General features: G+C 39.6%; 2 protein-coding genes across 2 annotated transcripts in view; one reads left to right on the plus strand and one right to left on the minus strand.

Annotated features, from left to right (window-relative positions):
* The window catches only part of Try10 (trypsin 10), a 64,402-nt gene that overhangs the window by 16,426 nt on the left and 25,120 nt on the right, over window positions 1–22,856 (minus strand). The window lies entirely within an intron of this gene.
* On the plus strand, window positions 12,095–17,173 carry Prss2 (protease, serine, 2). Its single transcript, NM_012729.3, is given in 5 exon segments — window positions 12,095–12,147; window positions 14,574–14,733; window positions 15,944–16,197; window positions 16,578–16,714; window positions 16,969–17,173. Coding segments are annotated over 5 exon segments (741 nt in total). The 5' UTR covers window positions 12,095–12,107; the 3' UTR covers window positions 17,119–17,173.

The following is a 22,856-nucleotide window of genomic DNA, read 5'->3' on the forward strand; positions in this document are numbered from 1 at the left end:
GTCATAGATACGAAAAGATTGAGTAATCTATAGAAAACAAGCAAAAGATAGAAGGGTTTGTTTTATAGAAGAAAGGATCATGTATGATTTACAAATAAATAGTATTAGAAGGAAAGTGCATGAGTCTATGGAGTTGCTAAGATGATGAAATAAAGATTAAAGAATTAAAAGATGATGTATAAGCATATAAAAAGCTAGTGCTTCATTGTCCTGGCTACCTGAATAATTGGAGATGGCAATGCCTAGAGAGATATTAGAGAGCTAGCTTCTTTACTTTCATAAATGTTAAAACTGTAAGAAATTATTTTAACCTTAGTAGTCTGTCACCTTTCTTTTCTTACATGAAAACAGTTACTAAATACTGCTGTCTGCTATAGCAGGAAACCATACTAGCTATACCCATGAAGAAGAGACTATATAAAAAGTATAAGAAAACTGCTTTTGCTTTGTGTTTAGTTTCTGTTTTAAGAAAGGAGGGGTTGGAACTAACAATCCTGGATTTATAACATTTATGTAAATTCAAGAATTTCTAAAATATTATTGACAGTGATCAATGGTGATGGTGTAGCTTTAGTAAATAAAGACTGGGTTGAGGTTCTCTGGTTGGAGAAAGCAAAAGAATAAGAAGGAAAGCAAAGGAAGAATAATGTAAGGGGAGAAGTAAAAAAGAATGAGAAGGGAGAAGGCAAAAGAATGAAAATGGAGATGGCAAAGAATGGGAAGGGAGAAGAAAAATGAAAAGGAAGAAGGAAAAATAAAGAAGAAGGAAGGATGATGAGAATCCTCAGGCAAAGAGAGAGTACGTTAACTGACAGCTTACATCAACTACTGACTCCTGTTATTGTTGAATCAGCCCACTCCCATTCATTCTCCCTTTCTCAGGACCATCCTCACACTGAGGCTGGACACTGGCATTTGCCTAACTCTGAGAAATTTATTGTACATCTTTTTTTATTTGTTTATTAGATATATTTCTTTACTTAAACATTTCAAACGTTATTCCCCTTCCTGGTTTCCTGTCCATAAGACCCCATTCCCTCCCTTACCCCTCCCCCATATGGGTATTCCTATACATCCCCTTTATTGCCCCCATAATCCCCTGCACTGGGGGTCCATCCTTGGCAGGACCAAGGACTTCCCCTTCCACTGGTGCCCCAACAAGGCCATTCTCCGCTACATATGCAGTTGGAGTCCTGGGTCAGTGGTTGGGAAGCTATGGTTGGTTGGCATTGTTGTTTTTATGGGGTTGCTAGCTCCTTCAACGATTTCAATACTTCCTCTAATTCTCCCCAAGGGAGTCCTATTCTCAGTTCGGTGGTTTGCTGCTAGCATTGACCTCTGTATTGGACATGTTCTGGATGTGTCTCTCAGGAGAGATCTATATCTGATCCCTTTCAACATTCATTTTTTAGCTTCATCAATCTTATCTAGTTTTGGTGACTGAATATATAAGGCCCACATGTGGGGCAGGCTCTGAATGCCCATTCCTTTAGTCACTGCTCTAAACTTTGCTTCCATACCCCCTCCTGTGGATGTTTTCCCCCTTTTAAGAAGGAGTGGGAACATGCATATTTTGGTCATCCTTCTTCTTGAGCTTCCTGTGGTCTATGGATTGCATCTTGCATATTCGAGCTTTTGGGCTAATATCCACTTATCAATGAGTGCATACCAAGTGTGTTTTTCTGTGATTGAGTAACCTCACTCAGGATGATATTTTCTACATCATTCCATTTGCCTATAAATTTCATGAAGTCATTGTTTTTGATAGCTGAGTAGTATTCCATTGTGTAGATGTACCACATTTTCTGTATCCATTCCTCTGTTGAAGAGTATCTGGGTTCTTTCCAGCTTCTGGCTATTATAAATAAGGCTGCCATGAACATAGTGGAGCATGTGTCTTTGTTGTACATCTTTTGAAAATGTTTTTATGTCTAGATGTCTATTTCTATGCCCAATATCATCTTTATTTGATGATATTTTCTTTTCATAGGAAAGCGTATGAAATTTCAATCATTGCTCCTTATGTTATTTTTGTCCTTGTTGGGTTTTTGTAATTTCTTCACTTTTTTTTTCAAGCCCAGATGCCTGTCCTCTCTTTGATACATTTCGTTAGTGAAAATTCTCACAGAGCTTTGTATTTTACTTATTTCTTTTTCCTTTACAAAATTTCAGGTTAGATTTTTCCAATATTTTTATCTTTTTTATCAATTCTGATTTTATTATCTTACAACCCTTTCTTCTTTTTATTCAACTGTTTGCATTCTTACTCAGGTAAGTGTACTTATATATACTTTTCTCAGCAATATTTGCAGAAGAAACTATTTTCCCTAAAGTGTCGGTTTGGGGTATCTTTTAAGATCAGGTAGCTGTACCTATGTGGCTTTCTTAGTGCTGTGGTGTTTTTTGTTACAATTACTCTATACAGTAATTTGGATAGACACTGTGATATCTGCACTTTATATTCTGCTCATGATCATATTGTCCATTCAATATTGATATGAACTTCAGTTTGGTTTCATCAAGTTCTACAAAGAATAGCATTAGAAATTTGGTGCAGATTAAACCATCATATGCATAAAATTTCTGTTGGTATCTTTAATGTTTTATTGGTATATGACCATATCAATTGTTAAAATTAATAATTATTTTTGAGATTATAATTACAAAATTTCTCCATTTGCATTCCCTTAAAATTTATGGCCCTTCCTTAATTGTTATTACATGCATATATGTAAAATGGATATGCAAATATATGCATATATGTGCATGTTTCTGAATATAATCTACTTCACCTGTATAAAGATATTTTTATGTATGTTTTCAGGACTAGATATTTAGCACTGGAAAACCAAGGGATTTGTTGGTGTCTTCCTTCCTGGGGAAAACCAACTTTATCACTTTCAATTTTCCTCAGTTACCCATACTTATTTGTATAGGCTTGAATCCTGATGAGTATTTTCTCACCTATTTTGGCAGCTCCATTTGGGTAATATTTGTTCAACTCACACTTGGACAGTCTCAAATGAAACATTAACAATACTAAAAGAGGTAATCTCACAGCCAACTTCCTAATCCTTTGGTCCTTACAGCTTTCCCATGCCCTCCTATGCAATGTTCTCTCATATGGGAATGTTTTCTAGATATGTCCACTGAGAGTGGGCTCCACACCTATGTATTTTGATTGGTTGTGTTTTAATGTAGTAGTCACTGTCTATGGCAAACAGAATTTTCCTTGATGAGGGATGAAGACTATACTTACCTGTGAGCTTAAGAAGAAAAATTGTTCTTAAGTTGTCTATACTAGAGAGTCACAAGAACTACTCTATAGCAATATGATGGGAAATAAAGTCTGTTTTTATGACATCATCTCTACATTTTTTTCTCAAGCAACTACTGGTGAAAGTCACTTTCTATCAGAGATATGGATTCTTCATATTTGAAGATGAGGTAAAAGTACCTGCTATCTGGTGTGTGTGTGTGTGTGTGTGTGTGTGTGTGTGTGTGTGTGTGCATGTGTGCATGTGCATGTGCTTGTATATGATCTACAAAAGACTATGGGACAATATTATTGCAGTCAGAATGTTCTTGTCAGAGCATGCCAGTCTACCATATGACTACTATGTTGAACCTTTAAAAACTATTTGTTGTATATGCTTTAAAAAGTAATCCAATTCTGTAAAGCTCGCTTGATCATCCACGAAAAGCAAAATGAGAGAATGAGTAGAAAGTTCATTAAAAACTGTAATCTACAGCATTAAATATACACAACAAAATTTACCCCTATTTCCAAAATTGAAATACAGTGATTTAAAAATGTGAAGCACTGAGTGGGGATTAGGAAAATGCTTTATGGAAGAACAAAATGGAATAGGTATATTAGAATGAATACTACCTGGGAATAGCACAGACATTCAAATGGAGAGTAAATGGCTGATTCATTGAATCTACCTCACTCATCTCAGTCTAGAGTACACAGCAATAGTTCTTTTTTTTTATTAACTTGAGTATTTTCTATATACATTTCGAGTGTTATTCCCTTTCCCGGTTTCCGGGCAAACATCCCCCTCTCCCCTCCCATTCTTTATGGGTGTTCCGCTCCCCATCCTCCCCTTATTGCCGCCCTCCCCCAAACAATCTAGTTCACTGGGGGTTCAGTCTTAGCAGGACCTAGGGCTTCCCCTTCCACTGGTGCTCTTACTAGGATATTTATTGCTACCTATGAGGTCAGAGTCCAGGGTCAGTCCATGTATAGTCTTTAGGTAGTGGCTTAGTCCCTGGAAGCTCTGGTTGCTTGGCATTGTTGTACATATGGGGTCTCGAGCCCCTTCAAGCTCTTCCAGTTCTTTCTCTGATTCCTTCAACGGGGGTCCTTTTCTCAGTTCAGTGGTTTGCTGCTGGCATTCGCCTCTGTGTTTGCTGTATTCTGGCTGTGTCTCTCAGGAGCAATCTACATCCGGCTCCTGTCCGCCTGCACTTCTTTGCTTCATCCACCTTGTCTAATTGGGTGGCTGTATATGTATGGGCCACATGTGGGGCAGGCTCTGAATGGGTGTTCCTTCTGTCTCTGTTTTACTCTTTGCCTCTCTATTCCCTGAGAAGGGTATTCTTGTTCCCCTTTTAAAGAAGGAGTGAAGCATTCACATTTTGATCATCCGTCTTGAGTTTCATTTGTTCTAGGAATCTAGGGTAATTCAAGCATTTGGGCTAATAGCCACATATCAGTGAGTGCATACCATGTATGTCTTTCTGTGATTGGGTTACCTCACTCAGGATGATATTTTCCAGTTCCAACCATTTGCCTACGAATTTCATAAAGCCGTTGTTTTTGATAGCTGAGTAATATTCCATTGTGCAGATGTACCGCATTTTCTGTATCCATTCCTCTGTTGAAGGGCATCTGGGTTCTTTCCAGCTTCTGGCTATTATAAATAAGGCTGCTATGAACATAGTGGAGCACGTGTCATTTTTATATGTTGGGGGATCTTTTGGGTATATGCCCAAGAGAGGTATAGCTGGATCCTCAGGCAGTTCAATGTCCAATTTTCTGAGGAACCTCCAGACTGATTTCCAGAATGGTTGTACCAGTTTGCAATCCCACAAACAATGGAGGAGTGTTCCTCTTTCTCGGCATCCTCGCCAGCATCTGCTGTCACCTGAGTTTTTGATCTTAGCCATTCTCACTGGTGTGAGGTGAAATCTCAGGGTTGTTTTGATTTGCATTTCCCTTATGACTAAAGATGTTGCTTTGCAGTTTTATGAGATCCCATTTGTCGATTCTTGATCTTAGAGCATAAGCCATTGGTGTTTTGTTCAGGAAATTTTTTCCAGTGCCCACGTGTTCCAGATGCTTCCCTAGTTTTTCTTCTATTAGTTTGAGTTTATCAGGTTTGTGGTGGAGGTCCTTGATCCACTTGGACTTAAGCTTTGTACAGGGTGATAAGCATGGGTCGATATGCATTCTTCTACATGTTGACCTCCAGTTGAACCAGCACCATTTGCTGAAAATGCTATCTTTTTTCCATTGGATGGTTTTGGCTCCTTTGTCAAAAATCAAGTGACCATAGGTGTGTGGGTTCATTTCTGTGTCTTCAATTCTGTTCCATTGGTCTATCTATCTGTCTCTGTACCAATACCATGCAGTTTTTATCACTATTGCTCAGTAATACTGCTTGAGTTCAGGGATAGTGATTCCCCCTGAAGTCCTTTTATTGTTGAGGATAGTTTTTGCCATCCTGGGTTTTTTGTTATTCCAGATGAATTTGCAAATTGTTCTGTCTAACTCTTTGAAGAATTGGATTGGTATTTTGATGGGGATTGCATTGAATCTGTAGATCGTTTTTGGTAAAATGGCCATTTTGACTATATTAATCCTGCCAATCCATGAGCATGGGAGATCTTTCTATCTTCTGAGGTCTTCTTCAATTTCTTTCTTCAGAGTCTTGAAGTTCTTGTTGTACAAATCTTTTACTTGCTTGGTTAAAGTCACACCGAGGTACTTTATATCATTTGGGTCTATTATGAAGGGTGTCGCTTCCCTAATTTCTTTCTCGGCTTGTTTCTCTTTTGTGTAGAGAAAGGCTACTGATTTATTTGAGTTAATTTTATACCCAGCCACTCTGCTGAAGTTGTTTATCAGCTTTAGTAGTTCTCTGGTGGAACTTTTGGGATCACTTAAATATACTATCATATCATCTGCAAATAGTGATATTTTGACTTCTTCTTTTCTGATCTGTATCCCCTTGACCTCCTTTTGTTGTCTGATTGCTCTGGCTAGAACTTCAAGAACTATATTGAATAAGTAGGGAGAGAGTGGGCAGCCTTGTCTAGTCCCTGATTTTAGTGGGATTGCTTCAAGTTTCTCTCCATTTAGTTTAATGTTAGCAACTGGTTTGCTGTATATGGCTCTTACTATGTTTAGGTATGGGCCTTGAATTCCAATTCTTTCCAGGACTTTTATCATGAAGGGGTGTTGAATTTTTTCAAATGCTTTCTCAGCATCTAATGAAATGATTATGTGGTTCTGTTCTTTCAGTTTGTTTATATAATGGATCATGTTGACGGTTTTCCGTATATTGAACCATCCCTGCATGCCTGGGATGAAGCCTACTTGATCATGGTGGATGATTGTTTTGATGTGCTCTTGGATTCGGTTTGCCAGAATTTTATTGAGTATTTTTGCGTCGATATTCATAAGGGAAATTGGTCTGAAGTTCTCTTTCTTGTTGGGTCTTTGTGTGGTTTAGGTATAAGAATGGCTTCATAGAAGGAATTCGGTAGTGCTGCATCTGTTTCAATTTTGTGGAACAGTTTGGATAGTATTTGTATGAGGTCTTCTATGAAGGTCTGATAGAATTCTGCACTAAACCCGTCTGGACCTGGGCTCTTTTTGGTTGGGAGACCTTTAATGACTGCTTCTATTTCCTTAGGAGTTATGGCTTGTTTAACTGGTTTATCTGTTCCTGATTTAACTTCGGTACCTGGTATCTGTCTAGGAAATTGTCCATTTCCTGCAGATTTTCAAGTTTTGTTGAATATAGGCTTTTATAGTAAGATCTGATGATTTTTTGAATTTCCTCTGAATCTGTAGTTATGTCTCCCTTTTCATTTCTGATTTTGTTAATTTGGACACACTCTCTGTGTCCTCTCGTTAGTCTGGCTAAGGGTTTATCTATCTTGTTGATTTTCTCAAAGAACCAACTTTTGGTTCTGTTGATTCTTTCTATTGTCCTTTTTGTTTCTACTTGGTTGATTTCAGCTCTGAGTTTGATTATTTCCTGCCTCCTACTCCTCCTGGGTGTATTTGCTTCTTTTTGTTCTAGAGCTTTTAGGTGTACAGCAATAATTCTAGTCTACAGCAGTCTTCTTAGCCTGTGATTGCTAATATCATGGTGAAAGGTGATCTCACATGATTAGTGAGCACAAAACATTAGTTAAACTTCAAGCTTTAGTTATAAAATTTTATTGTATCATGCCCTTCAAAGTTTCTTTACAGATAAGGGTAGAGTGAGGATGATCAAACTGATCATCCTTCTGACTGAAATGATTTTCCATATGCTAATTTCTCTGTGGGCTGCCTGGTCATGAAATGCTGGAATGTGGGAATACTAGAACAATCTTCATAGCAATTAAATAAAACAGAACTGACTTGCTTTCGATAGGAGCTCTGGATGTTTCACTGAGATCAGTGACAAAAAGGTTATAATAGTATCTCTGAGATTAGCTGATGGCAATATAAGGTGAAAGTAAAATAAAGTGATTGCCAGAGACCTGCTGACAGCCACGCCAGTCAACAAGGGCAGGAAAAGATGCCCAAAGACCTTCCTGCTCCCTCACTACTCAAGTGGGCCATAAATACATAGAAACCTGCATGCCACCGAGTCATATAGTGCAGGTAGCAGAAGACAGGAGAGTGGCCCTGGGTTATGACAGTAGGTAAGCTGACCTTGACCCTTGCCAACTGCATCACTCAGAAGGGAGGTACATCACCTGGGCAGTACAGTAGAGTTGGCTCTGATAGAAGGGACACAGATGAACCAACAAGATGTGCCTGAGAACAGAAAAACTGGACCTGCCACTTCTCTTATATCTGATGTGAGGTGGAGTATGTAAGATGGTAATGCCGTTACTCCTAGCCTCCTGTCACATGAGGTAGTCCAGATAAGAACATAAAGCATATCTGTCTCCATCCCTCATTGGTTGGAGAAGGGGACCTGTAGTTTACCTGGATAACACAGTGTTGCTTGCCCTGCTGGCCAAGGCATAGGTGGGCTATCCCCAAGTGTGAAAGAGCTGGAGAGTCACCCCATCCAAAACCTGTATCATCTGTGAACTGTTAGGACTTGTGGAAGGCAGGTCCTGCTGATGATCCAAAAAATACCAGAATTGCCATGACATAGGGCAACAACCTAACTAGAAGTCCTCGTTAGGATCCAATACTGATAATGTCACAGAATTCACCTCAAACCTTGACATATTGCATTGAGCATTTACAAGATGAGATGCATGGACAATGGTATGTTTTGGGATTAAACTGTGGTACACTACAGCTTCCACCAGAAGATGGTCTAGTCTTTGTTTTGTTTTCCTTATTTGGATTGTTTGTTTATGTTTTATCTTGTGGTGGAGGTTGCAAGGGCAAAAGGAAGATATGAGAGATTGGGGAAAACAGTGGGAAAGGACAGCACATTGGAGCTGGCTTTGCAGGCATGGGTATGGGTGAACCAGTGCTAAGGTCATGAGAGCAGGAGAGTGGACCCTTTCCTGGCAGCTTCAGGTGGCCTATCCAGAGCTGTTCTGGAGAGCTCACCCTGGTAGTGCAGATAATAGAAAACCTACAGACTGACCAGCTCAGCGACCACCCAGGCCCAGATCCAGTACTTGGAAATGTCCCAACTCAAAATCTACATCATCTGTGATCTAACTGCTGGGGCTTGTGAAAGGGCCAATCCTGCTCATGCAAAGCTATAAGGTGTCCATGAGACAGGGAAACAATAGGATAACTAGTAGAAGTCCTGTATTAAGACCCAATATTGAAGGTGTCACAGAATCCAGACACCATGGACCAGATGAACAACTCATTGTATTGAATATTTTCAAGTAAAGATGTGTAGACAGATAGGTAATTTTGGGACACACCATGACATACAATACTTTCCACTACAAAAAGTTATACCTACTACTTAGATTTTGGTTTTTGGTTTTTGTTTTGTATGTATGTTTGTGTGTGCGTGTGCATGTGTGTGTGTATGTGTGTGTTTGTCTGTGTGTGTGTGTGAGTGTGTGTTATTTTATAGTGATGGTTGCAAAGACAGAGGGCAGATGTGAGGGGATGGGTAGATGAGTGGGACTGGGTTGTATAATATGAAATTCACAAAGAATCAATTAATTATTTTAGAAAAAAGGAAAAGAAAACAGGAAATGTTAACTATATTACAGAAAAATTGCTTACTGTCTACCTAAACATAATAATATCCTAGCCATCTATCAGCTGGCTATGCACACCCATGTGTTAGACATGGTTCAGGTAGGAAAGGGGTCATGGTAAGGCAAGTTTATGAGACACAGTGTCAAGTAAATTATAATTTTGGTATTCAAGCTCTGCCAAGAAAAAGTGGAAGGAGGAGTGAGATGTTGAACTTGTCAGGCAAGTCTAGCTTTGCTTAGCAATAGCATTTTAGATGCCATCTGTGGGAAATCTCACACTTCACAGGAGTTTCCATATCTTTTTAGATATGTGAAACCATATGGCAATTTTAGATCATTCCTTGGACAAAAATGAATCCACCTGAGTAATATTATCTTCCTTATTAATTAGAGATAATTCCATTTTTTATTCCTTATTATAAACCAGTTTTAAAAGGGTGAGGCTCCATACATATCCCATGCTTTTGTCCAAAATACCTTATAAAACTGTCAAATATTTTATAAATTGAACAGCACTGTACTTAGGCATAAGCCATGGTTTCCTTAACGAGATTCAGAGGACAGAGGGAAGGGCTGTGAGTACAAATTCTGTTCGGTAGCTGTGATAATCATGTCAGAGATGAGTATAGAAGATATTAAACAGAACTCTTAGGGGTGCCTTTCCTAATACATTCTGGTATCCATGATTTAACATTCTCCATGAGTGACATGTCAAAACCAATTGCTAGATTCTGAACTCAAATCAAGAACATTTGTTTATCTTCTACATTTTAGTGAATTTAGTTACGATTTTTGCTTGTTCTTCCTCAATAAGACTAACTAAAAACATAAGTAGATTCTATAATAGGGTTCCTCACATTAGCTCATAAAATTAGATGTAATCTCACATATCATTTCTCAATACATTCCACCTAGGCATGTTATGTCTCAGTAAATTTCAGTGCTGTGACTCTGGTCTTTGTTAGAACTCATTCAAGGATCTTTTACAGGAAAGTTTACTCATAACTAAGTCTGATATAATAGTGTCACTGAAAAATTAGAATATCAGAATCCTTCTATTTTTTAATATTGATTCCTATTTATGACTCCTTGTCAATTAGTAATCCCTTACTGAAGGTAATTCTCAGAACAGAAACCAGTGTGACCACTGTTCAAGTCCTTCTTCATATCTGACCTAGACTATACATTTCTCTCTCAAACTCTGTGGTTTTTTAAAGTGAGAGATATAGAGTTTTAAACTAGCTCAAAACTCAGCAACAGGATCTGACTCAGGAAGACAGATGGTTAAAAACACAGGAGGACTGGTACAGACTCACTGACCCTCTGGATGTCACTGGACGTGGGTAAATGAGTAACGGGTTCTGTTCTGCCCCTGTGATGTTTGTTCAAGCCCCCATTGTGCCCTACAGAAAATGTTCCAGCCATTGTGTCCTGCAGATAGTATTCCAGAAAACCGGGCCAAAGCCTAACCAGATGTGTTTCAGATGCAGATGCCTTGTCAACTCTGACAAACATCTACCCTAAAGGACAGGAATCAAAATCTGTTCTCAGAAGAATGAGGGCTTGACCTTTCCCCTGATTTAATCCCTAGAGTCTTAAGAACAATCCTGTGACTTTGAGAGTTTCCCCTTGTGACATTTTTGGTATTTCCTTTTGACATCCCCTCATCTCCTGGGGCTTGTGACTTCTTCCTTTAAAAAGCCCTTCTCCGAGCCACTCAGGGTCAACACCTCTGTCTCCTGCCTGGGATATGTGTTGGCCTGGAGATCTCCATAAAACACCTTGCCTTTGCGTATTACATCAAGATAGTCTCTCGTGTGTCTGGGACCCGTGACTTCCCAAGACTTGAGTAAGGGTCTCCCTTCGGGGATCTTTCAAAAGTAGAGAAGTTTAATCCTTAGTACAAGTTGTTAATACAATCACAAAGATGCTGCAAATGGACCCATAAAAGCATGAAAAGATTAGTGCCAAAATCTTGACAGAGAGGAATAAAGTGAATGTGATATTGGTCTGTCTCTGGAACATATTGAGGAAGCTCCTTCTGAAATCTTATTTTTCATACTTCAAACCACTTCCAAGTGTGATCCCTTTTGGAAAGGTGAGCCAAGCAAGTGAAAGCCTAAAATACAAGTCATGTCTGTTTCTCTCTCCCATGTTGTTTCACATTTTAACACTGATTGCCAAAGCTCTTGGATATGATCTTTCTATATGATGAATTATTCTAGTGTTATGAATCATCAACTCCTAGTCATTAGATCCATATACAAGATTTTTATTTTCATGAATCTCCAGGTCTCAAATATCCACTCATCCACAAATATCATGTCTTCCTCAAAGTAAATCACAGACGTTTCCATGATGTTAGTGTATATCTTAGGAATATAGCCATTCTCCACCACCAAACCTCCTTCTACCAGCCTAAGAAGGAAGGCCAAGCTGCATACCCAAAGTCTATGTTTCCACTGGTTTGCAAAGCCTCCTTTCAAGAATCACCTACTTTCCTTGTCCTTATCACTGACCCACAGAGTAGACAAATAGAGCAGAGATAATGTAAGGCTCTCGGAAGGGGAAACCCACAGGTGTGCTTGTGTAGAAGCAGTGGAGCCCTCCCCTTAGCACCTCCTTCTCCCTGCATTGGGGTATAAAAGCAAGCTTCCATCCAGGGCTCACTACCTTCTGCCACAATGAGAGCACTCCTGTTCCTGGCTCTTGTGGGAGCTGCTGGTGAGTTCTATGCTTTCACCTTGGTCTTGCTCTACCTTCTCCTAGAAACCATGAACCTTGCCACCAAGGCTGCTTGTTAACCCCATGTATATACAAATATGTTCATTCTTCCTCCAGCAGCAACTCTGCTTCCAATCTTTTGAGCTTCCCTGTAAGCATGTTTCTTTTCCCTTACACTGTAATTTATTATATGATCAGAGAGTCTAAAATATGAGGCATATGGAGGGTCCATGAAATTAATCAGCAGACTTCCTGGAGATTAAGGTAAGGGTCTTGCCCTAACACAAAGGTACTGAGGAGGGGCATAGAATAGGCTTTCTACTGTCTGGAGGCCAGAAGCATGGCTTTTAGCAATTAACTCTTGCTCTCCTGAAATTGAAAGCTAGTGGCTTCTGGGGATTGACTCCTGCTGCTATATAGCAACAGGGGGTTGAAAAGAGGCTTTTTACTCTTTAAGGGACTTCCTGCTGGCCTGGATGGCCTCAGAGCTTTTTAACTCTTGTGAGCCAGAAAGAAAGAAAAAGTATAAGAGAAAGTCATACACACAGCACACACACACACACACACACACACATACACACAGAGAGAGCGACAGAGACAGACAGACAGACAGACAGAGAGAGAGAGAGAGAGAGAGACACACACACACACACACAGAGAGAGAGAGAGAGAGAGAGAGAGAGAGAGAGAGAGAGAGAGAGAGATTGATTCAGCTAGGCCCAACCACAAGTTTCATCAATTTCCCAAGTGTGTATGCATATTTATACACTTACACACACACTTACATATGTATGTACACACAAACACACACTCAAATATACATTTGTTAGATGACTTAGAATGATGTTTTTTCTTGGTCATTAATTTGTTTCAAGCATTTTTCCTTAGTACAATTTACAAAAGCTCATTGTACTACTTTTTGATGCTTTTATTTACTATTCTATGAGGAGGGGCACATTTTATTCTTGATTTGAACTTTATTATGCCTTTCTGGCAAAACAATTGAAACCATCTCCTTAAACTTTCTTCCTAAGATTATTTGAATCAAATCAGTAATTCTATAAAGACATTGATACAACTAAGCAGCATTAATTCTTGAAAGGTTATCTTCACGTTGATGGGAGGAAATTTTCCCAATAGGGTAGAATGATTCCCAAGAAACATTAGGCTATGTAATTATGGCAGGGAAGGCATATCAGCAGCAAGGAACAATCGTGAGACAAAGTCTCTTGGGTCTACACCTCTCACTGCTTATTGATTGCTGCCATGCAAAATGATGAACCATCACCTGAGAACTCACTTGCTTGCCATAACCTTTCCTACATGACTTATGTCAATTAATATCTTAAATTTCTTACCTTATGTGTCTGGGGCAGAGACTTGATATTAGGAAGGATGTTTCTATTATAGATACACACACACACACACACACACACACACACACACACACATTTTAAATATCAAAGTGAATTTAAGAATAATAAACATACAGTCAAATTAAAAATAAATAATCTTTGGTAATAATATCAACTAACCTGCAATGATGGGGGCTCACAGAGCCTGGGCTACCAGCCAGGGAACATGCTTGAGCTGGACTTAGAACCCCTATACATTTGTGGCAAATGTGTAGCTTGGTCTCTTGTGAGGACCCTAAAAAGGGGGAATTAAAATCAATCTCTGTCTGCTGCCAATGAATCCCCTTCCTCATGCCTGAACTACCTGGCTGGTCCTCAGTGGGAGAGGATAGGCCTAGTCTTTCTGGGTCAAGATCCCCAGGTCAGGAGATACACAAGGGGAGCTCCCTTTTTCTGAGGGAAAGGGGAGATGGTGAGGAAAGATTTTTCAAGGAAAAATTAGAAAGGAGGGGGAGGCTGTGATTAGGGAAATTTATCTATGAATCAAAAGTAAATGGAAAGGTAAATGAATAAAATAACATTACATCCCTCTATCCTACATAAGACCTGATCTCTATTTGTCACTAATATATAAACTTGACCTATAAAAGCTTGTGGGTACATAAATCTCTACATACCCATGACTTTTCTAAAATACTTCCAACCCTCCTAAACACCTTAACCACTGTTAGCCACAGGTGTCAATAATTGAAGAACTTGTGATCAATTCAGAGAGTAGATTAGACAACCATCACTAGACCCTATTGCTACTGCATGCTGGTGTAAGCATCACTTGCCCCATTCCTGGCAACCCATCAGAATGCAGTCAATTGCCACATGGTTTCTATTGTACTGTAGTGTTGCTGTTCACTGTTGGACAAACTGCCCTATGCCTTTTGGGAATGCACTGATACCTTCTAGCTTCCAGATATTTTACTCTTTAAAGATCCCCACTTAGCTGAAAGCTGAGGACTTCACCTTCCAGCACCTTGATGAATTGCTTTCTCAATGGTTTTCTTGTTTTAATTCAAGTTGCTTTTCCCGTGGATGATGATGACAAGATCGTTGGAGGATACACCTGCCAAGAGAATTCTGTTCCCTACCAAGTGTCCCTGAACTCTGGCTACCACTTCTGTGGAGGTTCCCTCATCAATGACCAGTGGGTGGTGTCTGCAGCTCACTGCTATAAGTCGTAAGTGATGGACCTGACTGTACAGAACACACATTTGTTGTTTCTATGGGTATAGTATAAGATCAGGCAGTAACTAAAGGCATAGGGTGAATGAGAATACTCAGAGCAGAGAGATTACTTACTGTAATATTTTCGCGAGTTTGAAGAGAATGAAAATACAGAACAGGAAGTCTTTCATAAGCCATCCAAACTAAATCAAGGGTAGACAAAATCAAAGCAAGGAAAGGTGGTTTTAGAGTAGAAAGAACCAAACATGAAGTCACACAAACACATTCACAAATAGTGACTGTGTATTCTTTATATCAGGGCGATAAACTCAATTTTCAGTGAGTGTGAACAATTTGTAAACTTTTTAAAATTTCCAATTGCAAATAATTTCACTATGTATAGATCACTGATAGTCAATTTGATACCAGAAGGTATCAGACCTGAACATACATCAGAATGATAAGTAAACAAATAAATAATTAACAAACACAGAAACAAATAAGTAAAAATGAGATATGAAAAGTACATCTTAAAAGGAAGACAGGTTTATTTTCTCACTATAAAAATGAATGCAAACAGCATCAAAGATTTTCACAACTGGTGTCTAAGTCCTACAGCAAAAAATTATATCAAAGTTTTCAAAAGATATAGGTTTTAACCATTCATTTTCTTCACCTGTTATTTTTACACTCTATTAGTGGATGAGTAATACTGTACCCAAAATGGTCTATCAATCTCGACTATGGGTTAGAATTATAAAAGGATGTTGTTAAATAATAGACTGAATAGCCTGATGGTCTAGATTGAGACTTGGAAGACTGGGAGGAGTCAGTAAAAGGAAATGAACCTCTTACAGAGCCTCAGATTCCCACTATGAAGGCTCAGATACCACATATTAACCCTTCTATTGAAATGCAAAAGTGCAGCATTCTTTCAAAGGTAAATGGGGATTAAAAGTTCCTGTGTGTAGTGACTATGACACAGTGGCTTCAAATGACCTCTTAGTTCCATAGCCCAGGATACTGGAGGCAGATTAAAAGGAGCAATGTACACAGCAGTCATTCAGCCCCTGTACACCATCTCTCTTAGAAAAAGAGGAGAAAAACTCTTCAGCAAGAGTTTTGAAATATTCATAGACACAAGAGAGCAAGGGGCTTCAGAAAGTTATGATGTCTTCAGTCATAGAAAAAAAATACTATGGCATTACTTCTTTTCCCAACAGCCGCATCCAAGTGAGACTGGGAGAGCACAACATCAATGTCCTTGAGGGCAATGAGCAGTTTGTCAATGCTGTCAAGATCATCAAGCATCCCAACTTCGATAGGAAGACCCTGAACAATGACATCATGCTGATCAAGCTCTCTTCCCCTGTGAAACTCAATGCTCGAGTGGCCACTGTGGCTCTTCCCAGCTCCTGTGCACCTGCAGGCACTCAGTGCCTCATCTCTGGCTGGGGCAACACGCTCAGCAGTGGCGGTGAGTAGGACATGTCACTTAGAACTTCTCTTTTATGTATACACTGCAATTGTGCCCATCTCTGAAATTATCGCCCTGCTGCCTAAACTATAAATACTCAGTACCAGTACACATTTACACATGCACACACACACACACACACACAGAGAGAGAGAGAGAGAGAGAGAGAGAGAGAGAGAGAGAGAGAGAGAGAGAGAGAGAGCTGATCCCCAGAATTCTGGCCAGGTATGAAGGATATCCGCTGTGAATATTCTGGAATAAAAGAGCCAGTTTCTAAGTGGAAGGTCTTATCTTAGGGAATAGTCCATTGCTTGCCAGCTGGTTCAACAGTAGATTGTTGTCTGGATAAAGGAGTCATCATTCTTTTTCTTTCCTCACAGTCAATGAACCAGACCTGCTCCAGTGCCTGGATGCCCCACTGCTGCCCCAAGCTGACTGTGAAGCCTCCTACCCTGGAAAGATCACTGACAACATGGTCTGTGTTGGCTTCCTAGAGGGAGGCAAGGATTCCTGCCAGGTGATTGCCACCCTTCACTTATGCAGACCTCTATTCTCTTGGGGCTAGGGATCCAAAGCTTAGTGTTAGGATGCAGAAAGTGTGCTGTGAAGGTACTATAGAGAAAGGGGTCTCCTTTGGATTTCAACACAGTAGTAAGGATAGCAGATCAACTATGGAGAAAAAGAAATGGAGGAAGTGGGAAGAAACAGTTTACTATAGGCAGCCCTATTTCACATGCCTTTCCTCATGCACTGTGTTCCTCTTTTTCCTAGGGTGACTCTGGTGGCCCTGTGGTCTGTAATGGAGAGCTGCAGGGCATTGTCTCCTGGGGCTATGGCTGTGCCCTGCCAGATAACCCTGGTGTGTACACCAAGGTCTGCAACTATGTGGACTGGATTCAGGACACAATTGCTGCCAACTAGAGCTCTCCAATCCCTCTGCAGTCATTATGTCAATAAAGTGAAATATTCTTTACTGCCCGTGTTTCCACATCATCTCTTTAGCCTTTTAGCTTTAAGGGTAGTTTTCATTGTAAATCATTCTTCTCATCAGTTGAGTGTTGTTGTTGTCGTTGTTGTTGTTGTTGTTGTTGCTGTTGTTGTTGTTGTTATAAAGAAAATTTATTTGGGGGATGAGGAGGGAGAAATGGGGTATAGACAGACAAACACAAGCAGTGTGATGAGAGTAAAGAACGGGGGTCAGAGACGGTAGAAAGAGAGAGCAGGGAGGCTGTTGGCACCCTGTGGGAGCAGAGAGAGTGAGAGAGAAAGAGAGAACCAGTTGAGTAAAGAGACATAACTCCAAAGATAAGTTTTTAAACAAGCTATATGCTGGAATGCAGAAGGACAACATTATGGATTGAAAGGTTTGTGGCTGACTTGGTGTCTGTGTTTCTGTGTTCATAGCATACAAAATATCTCCATGTATCAAACTAGATAGCCCTTGGCAGCAAAGGCTCTATGTAAGCTACAGCAGTCCTTCTCCAGGTTCAATGAATTGTGTAGGTTGTTTTCTGTAGCAATGGTGACTTGCTGTTGGTCTTGGGAGAGTTATGTATATTCTTGTCAACATTCTGGGTTACTCAGGAATTCAGCGGGATTTGTTGTTTTTAACGAGCAAGGAAAAGAACACTTGTTTGTGTTTAATGAAATGAAGAGCATTATATTGATGCAATATATTTTATGAAAAATAAATTTTTTAGACTTTGAGAAATTTCTCTCAACGTCTTCCTTAATACCAGTATGTTTAAGGTAGTGTCCAAATGTCTGTAAAAGCACTTGTTCTAATTTAATTTCACTTTCAGGATTTAAGGACAGAAGTTCAGATGGGTCACATTGCATTCATAATTCAGTGCAAATTAATACACAATTCAGTGAAAGTACATATCATTTTCTGTGCGTGATCTCAGCTTCTGTTATCTACTCTTACAGTGTTTGGATCGCATGCCCAGGAATTGCATCACCCACAATGGACTGGTCCTCCCTACCTCAAAAAGCACTCAAAATATTCTCCCACAAACATGCAAATGGTTTATTCCTTTGCCTTACCTCTTTTTTTTAGTTGATCCAAGAATGTGTCAAATTGGTAGTCAAAATTAACTGGCAGGGCACTGAATTTCTGCAGCAACGACTTCCATTAGAACAAGTAGGAATGGATATCTTGGACGTATTTAGTCTATCTTCCATGGCAGAGCTCAGAGTTCCGTTTTTTGACCCCAAACATCTACACCGCTGGATATTACTATGAAGTTTGGACAGTCATTACACAGAGTTTAGAAACTGAGGAATCTTAGGTACATGCAAAATCCTACCTAGACTTCTCCTATGCCCCAAAAATGTGAACAAGGCCAGCAGCAGTCCCTGGTTTACAAAGAAAGAAAACTCTTAAGTGAATGCAACTGCAAAAGATATTCTGTTCTTCTTTAATCTACACTCAGTTCTTTCCTAAGTGACAACAAACTCATAATATTCCAGCATAACCTGGTCTTTACCTGTCAAACACCAATGCTAAAGGATCTAGAATAGAGCTGATCAGTATCTTAGGGGATTTTTGTTTGTTTTTGTTTGTTTGCTTTTTTGGGGTTTTTGTGTGTGTTTGTTTCATTAAAGGGTGATTTTTGCTTTAACTTTTCATTTGCTTTTATTTCTACATTATGATAATTTAATATACTATTTAATATTTTTTAAAAAGTTGTCATGGTTTTAAACAGCTGAATAATATTCCATTGTATAAATGGACAACATTTTCTTTATCTGATTTTGGTGGCAAGACATGGTTGTTTCCAAGTTCTGGCTGTTATAAGAAAGCTATAATGAGCAAATACCCTTGTGGTGGGATGACATGTCTGTGAGGTATGTGCCCAAGAATGGTATTGAAGTAGAACAATTCCTAATTTTTGGAGAAGACACAATATTTCCACATTTCCATAGTGAGTTACAAGTTTTCACTCCCATCAGTAATGGAGGAATGTCCCCTGTTCTACACCCTCTCGTGTATGAACTGTCACTTATTTATTCTCACTTATTTTTATTTCGCTTGATCACAACCACCCTTCCTTCTCTCCAGCTCTTTCAGATCCCTTCCCCCATTGCTCCCTACCCTTCTCCTCAGAGAAGGGAAACCCACACCAAACTGGGACATCTAGTCTTACAAAGTCTAGGCACTTCCTCTCCCACTGAGGCTCTACCAGGCAGTTCAAATATGGAAGAAGGGGATTGAATGGCAGTAAGCATAGACCAAGACCTCTCCCATTCCACTTGTTAGGTGAACCACTTGTACACTAAGACACACATTGGCTACAAATGTGTAGGGGCTTTAGATTCAGCTCCTCATGTTCCCTAGTTGGTGGCCCAGGCTCTGTAAGTCCCCATGTTCCCAAGTTAGCTGATTGTATGGGGCTTGTGGTAGCCTTGACCCTTCTGAGTTGCTATCCCCTACTCTTCCACAAGACAGCCAGGTCTCTGATGTTTGGCTGTGGGTCTCTCCATCTCCCTAAATCCGCTGCTGGATAAAGGCTTTCCAGAGACAGTTATGCTAGGTTTCTGTCTGAAAGCATAACAGAGTATCATAAATAGTATCAGAGGTTGGCTCTTTCACATGGAATGTGTCTCAAGGTGGGGCAGTCACTGATTAGCTGTTCCCTCAGTCTCTGCTTAATATTTATCCCTGCACAACTTTTGGTTTGGAGGCTTTGTGGGTGGATTGATGTATTCTTCCCTCCTCTAGAAACGTTGCCTGGCTACAAGAGGTCATCGTTTCAGTCTCTATAGCCCCCTTTAGTAGAAATCTAAGCTAAGATCACCCCAATAATATTCCAGTATTCTCTCCAACCACAGGCCTCCAGCTAGTCGCCAGAGATGCCACCCCATTTCCATTTTCACTTCCAGGGTTCTCTCAACTCTTTCTCCCCACACCTAATCACCATCCTTATTACCCTCCTCACCAGCTCTCCTACCCAGTTTCCTCTCTCCATCCACCTAGATGATTATCTAACTTCTCCTTCTAAGTAAGATATTGCATCTTCCCTTGGGACCTACTTATTACCCAGTTTCATTGGGTCTGTGGACTGTAGAATGGTTATCCTGTACTTTGTGGCTAATGTCCACTTACAAGTGAGTACACACCATATGTTTCTTTATGACTCCGAGTTACCCCACTCAGAATACTATCAAGTACTATTCATTTGCCTGCAAAATTCATGATGTTTGTTTTTAATAGCTGAAGAGTATTTCATTGTGTTGATGTACCACATGTTCAGTTGAAGGACATCTAGGTTCTTCCCAGTTTCTGGCTACTGAAAATGAAGCTGCTGTGAATGTAGTTGAGCAAGTGTTTTTGTGGGATGTTAGAGCATCTTTTGAGCGTATGCCTAGGAGTGGTAGTGAGGTCGAATTCTTCCCAGGTTTCTAAAATAGGCAACAAATTTTTAAAATGGTTGTACAAGCTCGCACTCTGACCAGCAATGGAGGACTGTTCACCTTGTTCCATATCCTCACCAGCATATGATATCACTTGAGTGTTTGATCTTAGGCAATCTGAGGGGCCTAAGATGGCATCTTAGGGTCATTTTGATATTCATTTCCCAATGACTAAGGATGTCAAACACTTCTTTAAGTGTTTCATGGCCATTAGAGATTCCTCTATTGATAATTCTTTGTTTAACTCTGTATACTATGAGGTGTCTCTGTTGAGAATTCTCTGTTTGTATCTGTACCTCCTTTTACATTTAGATTATTTAGTTTGTTGAGGTCTAGATTATTGAATTCTTTTTATATTTTGGATATTAGCCCTCCATTGGGTGTGGAGTTGAAGAAAAATTTTTCTCATTCTGTGGGCTGCTATTTTGTCCTATTGATGGTATCTTTTGCCTTATGAAAGCTTTTCACTTTTGTAAGGACTCAGTTATTGATTGTTGCTCTTAATGCCCGAGTTGTTACTGTTCTGTTCAGTAACTTGTCTGCTCTATCAATTTCTCAAGAATATTCCCCACTTCTACTTTCTCTGTAATATGTTCAGGATATCTGATTTTATTTTGAGATGTTTGATCCAGTTAGACCTGATATTTGTACAGGGTGATGAGTGTGTGTGTGTGTGTGTGTGTGTGTGTGTGTACCAATTTGCATTCTTCTACATGCTGACATCCAATTTGACTAGCGCCACTTGTTGAAGATGCTTTCTTTTTATTCATTCTGCATTTATTGTTTCTTTATCAAAAAAGTTTCCAGTAATATGTGGATTTACATCTACATTTTTTAATTAGATTCAATTGACCTATTTTCTCTTTTCATGTCAATACCATGCAATCTTTTTATTATTATAATTCTTAAGTAGAACTTAAAGTCAGGATGATGATGACTCTAGATACTGTATAGAATTGTTTTAACTATCCCGAGTTTTGCGTTTCTTTGTTTTTCTATATGAATAGCATTTCCCTCATAAACTTAGGTGCTAGTATACTCAATAAAATGCTCACAAACTGAATCTAAGATCACAACAAAAAGATCAGATAAACCTCATCCCAGAGATGCAGGTATGGCTCACCATAGAAAAATCAATCAATGTCATTCACAATATAAAAAAGTTAAAGGAAAATATCCCACATGATCATCTCATTAGATGCTGAAAAATCCTGTGACACCTTCATGATGAAAGTCTTGGAATGATTACAGATACAAAAGAGATACATAGACATAATAAGGGCAATTTACCGCAAGATGATAGCCAACATCAAATGAAGAGAAACTCAAAACAGTTTGTAACCAGACCTTTTCGTACTTTATGGGTTTCTATTTCTATCACCCTTCTCCATGCTTATTCCTTCCAAACCCATAAGACTAGGTAGCAGAAAAAGAATGCTAGAGGGGAAAGGGGACATCAATATCCTTAGACTACTTACTGCTGGTTAGGGGCAATGAGCTCTTTGGAGCAATTCTGATCTTCATTGTGAGTATCTTCTACCAGCAACCAGCAGTCAGCAGCCAGCAACCAGCAGCCAGCAACCAGCAACCAGCAACCAGCAACCAGCAACCAGCAACCAGCAACCAGCAACCAGCAACCAGCAACCAGCAACCAGCAACCAGCAACCAGCAACCAGCAACCAGCAACCAGCAACCAGCAACCAGCAACCAGCAACCAACAACAACCAACAACCAGCAACCAGCAACAGCAGCAATCAACAGCAACAGGAACAAGAGCAGGAGAAGCAGCAGTGGCTACACCCCTTTTGAGTCTCTTGAATTTATATACCCTCTCAAGTGTTCCCAGAATTCCAGTCCTCATACACCTGCAAAAGCTTTCCTTAGCTGGCAAAATCACATCCCTGCCAGAGCATGAGGCAGATCATAGTTTGCTACTATGGAAAATCTGAAGCAGCCTCATATCCCACACCAGGAATAAAAACAAAAACATATTCCTTTAACATGTCTATGTTTTTAAAGAAACCAAAATACTCACTAAAGCAGTTATTCTAAATCAGAAACAATACAAAACTCTCCACTCCATATCTATTAAATATAATAATTAAAGTTCTCACTGGTGCCATAAGGCATCTGCAGGAGCTCAAAAGATATAAATTGGAAGGAAAAGCATCATGGTATCATTATTTGAAGATGATATATTAGTATGTATAAGCAACCCTAAGACTTCTAGTAGGGAATTCCTA

This window comes from Rattus norvegicus, chromosome 4, assembly GCF_021556685.1.
Source record: "Rattus norvegicus strain SHRSP/BbbUtx chromosome 4, alternate assembly SHRSP_T2T, whole genome shotgun sequence".
Lineage (NCBI taxonomy): Eukaryota > Metazoa > Chordata > Mammalia > Rodentia > Muridae > Rattus > Rattus norvegicus.